Below are 8,507 nucleotides of genomic sequence, written 5' to 3' on the forward strand. Positions count from 1 at the left end.
ATCTGAAAGCACCAATTTCTTGGTGTTCTAAGAAGCATACGGTAGTTGCTCTCTCATCTTGTGAGGCAGAGTATATAGCTGCAGCAGAGGCAGCTTGTCAATGTGTTTGGCTTGAATTTGTGTTTGGCGATTTGAAGCTGAATCATGTGAAACCTGTGCAACTTTGTGTGGACAACAAATCAGCCATCAACCTTGCAAAGAATCCAATCTCACATGGGAGGAGTAAACACATAGAGACCAAGTTCCATTTCTTAAGGGAACAAGTTGGAAAAGGAAAGCTAGAAGTAAAGCATTGCAACACCAAGGAGCAAGTGGCTGATATTTTCACCAAACCACTTGGATTAGACAGATTTGAAGAACTAAGAGAGTGGTTAGGAGTTAGAAGTGTTGCAGAATTTAGCTTAAGGAAGAGTGTTGGAATATGTTAAATAAAAGAGTTAGGTTATTAACTCTAACTATCCAAAAACATAAAGCTAGATATTTCTGTTATCAGAATGTTTTAATTCATTCTGTTTTTTACTGCTATAAATAGCATTGCTTATATTGTATCAGTACAGTTTTTCTAATAAAAGATTTCAGTTTCAATTCCAATTATCAATTAATTCCCAACATAGTCCAAGAGAATATAGAAAAAAAAAATTGGTCTTTACTAGGGTCAAAGATTATGTGTGAAAACAATAAAAAAAAATAAAATGAAAGAAATATGGACAAAAGTAATAAGAAAAATAAAAGAAAGGACTTTGTTTTAAGGTAGTGTACCTTTTACCTGGTAGTTTCACAAAATATTCCTGGTTAATATTTATTTTATACAATATTTTTTTTAAATTTTATTTTAAAAATTATTTTAAAATATATTATTGTAAAATATTATCTTCCTTTATCAATAAACCTATTATAAACTTCCAAATAACTTTGTTTTAACTTCCCTTTCTTTATTTTAACTTCAAGCAATTTAAGCTTTCATTATTTTTTTGTCTTATTTATTTATTTTTATCTTTTTCTTCTTTATTTCGTTGTAAACTCTCTTTCCTGTTCAAACAAAGACAAAGAAGTGTGAAAGGTGGTTTGATCGTTGTAGCACAACCGGTAGGTAAGTAAGCAATGTGCACCGCCAAGTCCATATTTTACCGTGAAAATCAGAGCAGCTACCATTAGTGATGAAGCAACCCTTAGCAGTAGTACTGTACTAAGCATAACCAAACTGTTTCAACAACCAAAAACAAAGCATAACCTAACCGAAAGAGATGAAGCCAATTATCCGCCGCCACCATCACCGCCATATAGCCACTCTTACTCGCCGCTTGCGCCACTCCTCCGTCACCCCGAGGCTTCCTCTCCTTTACACCGCTGACACAACCGCTGACAACACCGTCACCTTGCAGGTCCTCTCATGGGGTAGAGGCGCCTCCGGCCAGCTCGGAGGCGGCGTGGAGGAGACGCGCCTGTACCCTTCTCCGGTGGCCAACCTGGCCGTCCCCAAATCCTCCTTCTCCCTCGCCCAAACCTCCGGCCGGCTCCCCTACGCGGAGAAGCGTCGGGCCCCCGACGTGGGCCTCTCGTGTGGGCTTTTCCACTCTTCGCTCGTCGCCGATGGGGCCCTTTGGATTTGGGGAAAAGGCGATGGTGGAAGATTGGGCTTCGGCCACGAGAATTCGTTGTTCGTGCCCACCCTGAACCCTCACCTCGATAACCTTCGCACTCTCGCCCTCGGGGGCTTGCACTCCGTTGCGCTCACATCAGCTGGCGAGGTCTTCACCTGGTCAGAACCCCTTCAACTTCTTCAACCTCTAATTAGTCACTTCGGAATCTCTGATTGTTGTTTTCTAAAATCAGGCATATAAGATGTTTTTTGTTTATTATGTGAAGCGAAATTGATTACTTAAACTAAAAACATTTTCAAAATAGATATCAATAGCACCCTTATCTTCCTGGAATTTCTGATTGGTTGAAGCGTGGTTGTTTTCTTACATCAGGCACTTGATGATTAATGTGAATTCTAAAGTTAGTTGATCGTCTAATGTCCAGTGAAGCCAAATTTGATTGATTAAAGTGATTGACAGATAGTTGTTGGTAATTTCAGCTAAGACTTATACATTGTGCATGAAGTTTCTTTCTTTATTTTCAGGGAATGAGGTAAGGGGTGGCAAATTGAGAGGAGAAAAAAAAACTATATAGTTTAAATGAATGGTTGTATGTATTATTGTATAATTTAAATAGACGGTTAAAGCTGAAACTAATTGAAACAAACTTGACTAATTATTTATATTTTTGTGATCAAGATATAATCCTCTCACAAGATATGTCTGTTGTTGTTGAAATGCTGATTTTTTTTTTACTGTACTAGTCTTAGCTTGACTGAGAAATACCACAAAAGAGGTTTGGGCATAATGCCTGGCTGGACGGTGTTTATGCATGGTTAGAAATTTTTAGTCCTAAATGAAATTATTCATGGCCTAAACCTCAAGATAAATTTACTCTACCATGCGAGCTTAACACATTGTTGAGGCTGGGAATACTTTTGTAATTTGAGCGAGTTGAAAAGTTCCTAAATTTTATGTTTCATTGCTTTCTTCCTCTCAATAAATTTTTTTTATGGATGAAAATGAAGTTTTCAGGGGTTATGGTGGTTTTGGTGCACTTGGACACTCAGTATATCACCGAGAGTTATTTCCTAGGTTGGTAAAAGGCTCCTGGGAGGGAACTATAAAACACATTGCTACCAGTGGAACACATACTGCTGCAATAACAGAATCAGGTTTGTATGTTGGCTGGAACTTTATTTCAGCATTGTTTAAAACAAATTTAGATTGATGAATAGTAAGGAAAAATAATTACTGAATTTAAAATGTGGCTAATCACTTCAGTTGTGATTTTCTATTGTCAAATTGTTTACCGTGTTTTCTTACCCTGAATTGTGTCTTTCTTTTTACTTTGGAATACAAAACCAATCTATTGAAAGATATAAAGGATATAAAATCTTCCTAAAGTTACAGGCTCCCAGTACACTTATTTTCTTAAGCAGTGATTGAAAGAAGGTGCACTTATATTATACATGTCAAATCTGATGGTTTTGTGTATTGAAATTTTTTGTCAAGTCTTTTAAAATATAATGCTTGGTTGCTGGCAGATAGAGATTTCTATTTCGATGTTTAGCTTTTTCTTTTTTCACTCATCTTTTTATCATCTCAAGGCTATTCATTTCTTCTAGTTTTAAACTTTCTCGCACCGATTTGAGTTTCTTAGGAATGTCAAGTAACATGAACGACGTAGAAAATGCCTTTGAGACTGATGTTGGGTTTGTACTGGATGTAGGAGAGCTTTATATCTGGGGTCGAGATGAAGGGGATGGTCGATTGGGCCTTGGTCCTGGTCGGGGCCCAGATCATGCTGGTGGACTTAGTATCCCTTGCAGGGTAAAAGAATTACCTTACCCTGTTGCTGCTGCTTCCTGTGGGGGATTTTTCACAATGGCATTGACTGAGGATGGACAGTTATGGAACTGGGGAGGTAATTGCCACCTCATTTATATGACTTTTCCCAGTATTTTCGGTAGAAGACTAGCAAACTTCTTCCATCCGGTGCTTTTAGTTTTGGAAAATTGATAATGTTGGCATTTTGTCAGCCAATTCTAACTATGAACTTGGGAGAGGTGACAAGACTGGTGGTTGGAAACCAAGGCCCGTACCCAGCCTTGAAAATGTTGAAATAATTCAAATAGCAAGCGGTGGATATCACTCCCTAGCATTAACTGGTATGTTGATGTGTCACTAAGTTTGTTTTGTTTCATTTCCATTCTCATGTATTACATGATTATAACACTATTCTTGATTTTCCTAAGGTGATGGCAAAGTGCTCTCATGGGGCCATGGGGGACAAGGTCAGTTGGGCCATGGATCTGTCCAGAATCAGAAGATACCAGAAGTAGTTGAGGCTTTATCTCAGGAACATATTATATATATTACATGTGGGGGTTCCTCGTCCGCAGCTGTGACGGGTAATACTTAATTTGACATATTCTACTAATGATACAGCTGGTAATAAGAACTAAAGAAATTCTCATGACATTACACAGAGGTTGAGACAAAGAGAGAATAGTGAGAAAAAGAGAACAGTTATTCTTTATTGATTAACGACAAATGGAAAGTCTCAGCACTCCTCACAATGAGTTTTCAAAATTTACATTGCTATTTATATCCATTAATCCTTAACATTCTGACAACTGCCTAACTAACTGACTTGTGGGTCAGTTGGGTTTGTTTTCTTCGTATTCCTTCTAGAGTACACTAGTAATAGGCCCCATGTTTGTTAGCTAAGTTAAGAATAATACAAAGGAATTAGAAATTTAGAGCGTGGATTTCCCTCTCTTAGGATATATTTATATCATCTTTAGATACATCGAATTCAATGTATGAGAGGGAAACTGAAAAGATACATCTAGGAACTAGGTACAACACAAAGATCACAACACCTTTACAATAAATTCTATTTAAGACTATTTAATCTAGCAAGTTGCACAACTTCACTTTAATATATAAATAACTTTCAGTTTTTACCGTGTGTCCTCTAGTGTCCAAGAGCTTAATGCCCAATGCATCATAGAAAAAGACAAGTACAAAGCATCAAATCAAGACAAGTGAAGCACCAAACAATGATAAAAGCACAAGACATACTCAAGTAAAGCAAAGACCAAATGACAAATAAATGAAGTAGACAAAGTAACATGTAGCTTTCACAAGACACAATTTGAATTGTGAAGATTGTCTCCTACCAAACATTGACTCACATCCCAATTACGATATTGACACAACAGACTAACTTTCTGATTACTAGTATTCTTACATTGCCACTTCTAGCTCACACGATTATACAAAATCACTTTTGACTCTCCTTTTATCTCTTTCTGAGATAAAACATGAGGGTACTAAGCCACTCTTGACTTTCTAAGTACACAATGCCACTCCTGCGAATACAACAAAAGATGTTTAAGATGGTTACAAGGAAACTCTTAGAGAAGATATAATTAGTTTATCCACTCCTTGTACAAGAGAGTAATTTTACACAGGGAAGGATTTACAAATAAAGTTCACTCTTTCAAAATTGTCTAGTAGACGTATATGATAAAATAACTTCGCATAATGAAGATTTTACAAGCAACGTTTACTCTGTCAAAGTCGTCTAGTAGATGGTTTTCTATTTTAGCACTTAGAAGATTGTTCAATCTTTTGCATCTAGTGTATTCCATTCACTTAGAATCACATGTAGGACACTAGTCCTTTTTGCATGGGATGACTTTTACTTATGGAGCGAAGGATAGTTGGAGATTGTGTTTGTTCATTTGTCCTTATGTTAGAACTTTTGAGATATGACTGCCATTACATTGACACCTTTTTCTGTAGCACTCAACATGGTAGGTGTTGGGTAGCTTCAACTCTGTAGATCCCTTTGTAGTATTTCAATACCAAATTGAGCATTCAGGCTTAGAGAGTTGGTTCACCGTGTTAGAATTAACTCGGTGATCTATGAGTCAATGTTCATAAAGAGTAGACAATCTCACAACTTGAATTGAGCTTTGTGAAAACGTGTACACGATGTGTACTGTTTACTCTTTGTACAGTAATATTGTAGCATTCTTCCTTTGATGGTCTTAGACTCTAACTAACTCTAATATAGTTAAGAATACAATACAATATATAAATACCTCTAGTAAAGCTAATTTAGTTGGGTTGAATAACATTTTTTAATAGAAGTTCTGATCTTAACTATTATCTAAATGTAACATGGTATATAGAGTAGGGTTTGAACCCTAGATCTATTTCATGGCTTCCACTAATATTGTGTGTGTGTTGTTTAGCAAAGGAATCTGACTATAGCTGAATAAATTTATTTTGTGAATTCCATTATGCAATTAGATGATATTCTTACCAACTCTATTGACGCAAATGATAATATGCACTTCAACTTTTTCTGAAAATGTCCGGTGTTCTGTATTTTAATCATCTTATTTCCTTCTGTATATGATTGCTTGTGTAGATTGAGAGGAGAAATTATGGACATTTGCTGTAAATAGTTCATCTGATGAAATATTGCGATTAGATGATGTAGTGATGTAAATAATCAAAATGCTTAGAGCTGATCTCTCAACCAATTTAAAAATCAATTGTCAAAGTTGTAGGTTGTTTGGCCGGAAATTTAACTTCGAAATTTCGCATTTTCCTTATCATGATAAGTTCTTGCTAAACAAAATTTCAAATCATCGTAGCACAAACTAAGCATACTCCTTTTTGTTCTTAACAGATAATGGAAAGTTGTACATGTGGGGAAATGCTAATGATTCTCAATTAGGAGTTCCTGGGCTACCACCCGTTCAACCATACCCTGTTGAAGTCAAATTCTTAATGGACGATGATGGATTAGGACCTCACAAAGTTTTATCAGTTGCAATTGGTGCTTCACATGCCATGTGTTTAGCTTTGAGGGAGAGTAGTTGATTTCGACAGCTGAGGTGGAAATTTCTTCCTTGACTGTAATGTCCTACTGTCTTGGATATAATTAATTTTGCTGCAAAAGGTAAATTTCTTGGGTGAAAATGCAGTTTTTTTTGTTTTTTTTTTGAAATAGGATGTCATATAATGAACATATGATGATTGAAGATGATGGTTTCAATGAATTCAGATATCTTCATCAGTGCTGTGGGCATTGTTTCTTTTTCCTCATTTGATTTTGAGATGGCAGAAGAAGTTAGTCCCCGAGCATTCTGAAGTACTTAACAGCCAATGTTTAGAATAGTTTCATCCTTTTCTGATCATCATTAGGAAACCATCTCAGGCTAAATGTGTGAATCTTGCACTTTTTGCGGATAGCGAAATTTTAAGAACCTGAGATGGTTGAATTGCTCTCAAAGTCCATCACATCTAATTTAGCTACTCTGACTACACCGGAGGTCCTGCATTTATAGTTTGATAATAAGAGTTGTGTATTTTTTTATTGTCTTTTCCGACGTAGATGGAAAAGATTAAATTTGAATATCACCTTGGGTTGAAAAACTGACTACACGTAATTCACTATCAAAAGTTAGTTTCAAGGAAGGAGAGTTATCAAGGCTTTAAAGGAGCTTTTCACTCGTCGTATGTAAAAAGACGTCTGAGATAACCTAACAGTGTATTTAAAGGCTTTCATATCATTAGTGGTGACCTGGGATTAATTTATTTTTGAAAAGTGACTCAAATGAGAATGATTATCTAATTCTTTTAATGGCTTTTATATTTATACTTCTATTGAATGTAGACTGTTACATCCTGCACCTCCATACCTTCTTTCAAATATCTCTATAATATTTTGGATTACGTAATCTGGAAGTCATTTTTCAAATTTGTAATTAGTTTCTGGATTATATAATTCGGAAGTCTTTTTTTAGATGCATGATTATTTTACGGATTACATAATCTGGAAGTCTTATTTAGTTTCTGGATTATGTAATTCGGAAGTCCTTTTTCAAATGAGTTTCTGGATTACATAATTCAAAAATTACTCCATGGAAGTGACACAAAAAGAATAAAAATGTATTTTTGTGTTGTGTAAGGAGGTGGCAGAAGAAGATATGGAGGTAAATGTATTTTTGTGTTGTGTATGGAGGTGCAGGAAGAAACAGTCTTGTCTTGAATGTGATATAGTAGTTAAAAGCTCATTTTGGAGCTAAGAGGCCTGTGATATAGTAGTTAAAAGCTCATTTTGGAGCTAAGAGGCCCGAGCTAAGAGGCCCAACATTCAACATATCCAGGAGCCTAGGAATTCTTACACTATGCCGGCTCATTCTTCATGCACCCCATCAAATTTCTTAAAAAACTGTTTTACCCTTTTTTAAATGATTTCAGGATTATCTTTTCCGAAAACTTTCTTGAACATACTTTCTGGAGTTCATGAAATATATTCTGGATTACATGATTACATTTTCTAGAACAGAATTTTCTAAAAAATAATTTCTGAAACATTTTTCAGAAAATTATTTTTGAAATAAACTTTCCGAAACGTATATAATAGGTTTTGAAATGTATTTTCTGGATTAAATTTTCCCAGAATACAATGAGGGCATATTAGACGGAGTGTTTGATCATTTCACCTAATTGATAGGGTAGGGTGTAAGAAGAAACATCCATTGTGCCTTTTCCTGAAATGCACACATTGACTATGTCAATTGGTGGAAATAGGAATGAAGTACGATTTTTTTTTTATACAAAAATGATAATGAAAGAGAAAGGAAGTATGATGGGAAACATTTTGGGAGTCCAGAAATACTTAGAATATGTTTAAAACTTGGCATCACAAAAAATGGAGATATCGTTGAAACCAAAACCTTGTTTTAACTATGACAAATTTAATACGACAAATTATAAATGTCTGTTGAGGTTTCGTGGTTTCTAACATTCTTAGTTAAGTGTTCAGAAATGCATAATATATGCTGCGTAAACTAGTGAATATGTTTAATGTTCCGAAAGTTGTAAGAATACTTG

The 8,507-nt window shown here is 35.5% G+C and overlaps 1 protein-coding gene across 3 annotated transcripts; it reads left to right on the top strand.

Annotated features, from left to right (window-relative positions):
• Positions 1–1,012: 1,012 nt before the first annotated feature.
• Positions 1,013–7,251, top strand: LOC137825710 (RCC1 domain-containing protein RUG3, mitochondrial). 3 transcript variants are annotated; one of them, XR_011083332.1, is made up of 7 exons: positions 1,013–1,759; positions 2,616–2,755; positions 3,313–3,507; positions 3,623–3,751; positions 3,839–3,994; positions 6,295–6,567; positions 6,673–7,251. XR_011083332.1 is itself a non-coding variant. In XM_068631449.1 (7 exons), the coding sequence occupies exons 1-6, from the start codon at positions 1,245–1,247 to the stop codon at positions 6,486–6,488; spliced, it is 1,329 nt and encodes a 442-aa protein (XP_068487550.1). In that variant the 5' UTR covers positions 1,016–1,244; the 3' UTR covers positions 6,489–6,502; positions 6,619–7,251. The 3 variants fall into 3 exon arrangements, 2 of the variants coding, with proteins under 2 accessions (XP_068487550.1, XP_068487549.1); XM_068631449.1 differs by having other exon boundaries at positions 1,016–1,759; positions 6,295–6,502; positions 6,619–7,251; XM_068631448.1 differs by having other exon boundaries at positions 1,016–1,759; positions 6,295–6,713.
• Positions 7,252–8,507: the final 1,256 nt, after the last annotated feature.

The sequence above is a fragment of the Phaseolus vulgaris genome, chromosome 8, assembly GCF_000499845.2.
Source record: "Phaseolus vulgaris cultivar G19833 chromosome 8, P. vulgaris v2.0, whole genome shotgun sequence".
Classification (NCBI taxonomy): domain Eukaryota; kingdom Viridiplantae; phylum Streptophyta; class Magnoliopsida; order Fabales; family Fabaceae; genus Phaseolus; species Phaseolus vulgaris.

What these genes read in the sequence shown, in the direction of transcription:
- LOC137825710 (XM_068631449.1), top strand. Translation starts at nt 1,245, where the DNA reads ATGAAGCCAATTATCCGCCGCCACCATCACCGCCATATAGCCACTCTT. An exon ending in GCTGGCGAGGTCTTCACCTG is followed by an intron (nt 1,760 to 2,615) that starts GTCAGAACCCCT and finishes TGAAGTTTTCAG; the next exon opens with GGGTTATGGTGGTTTTGGTG. An exon ending in TCACTCCCTAGCATTAACTG is followed by an intron (nt 3,752 to 3,838) that starts GTATGTTGATGT and finishes GATTTTCCTAAG; the next exon opens with GTGATGGCAAAGTGCTCTCA.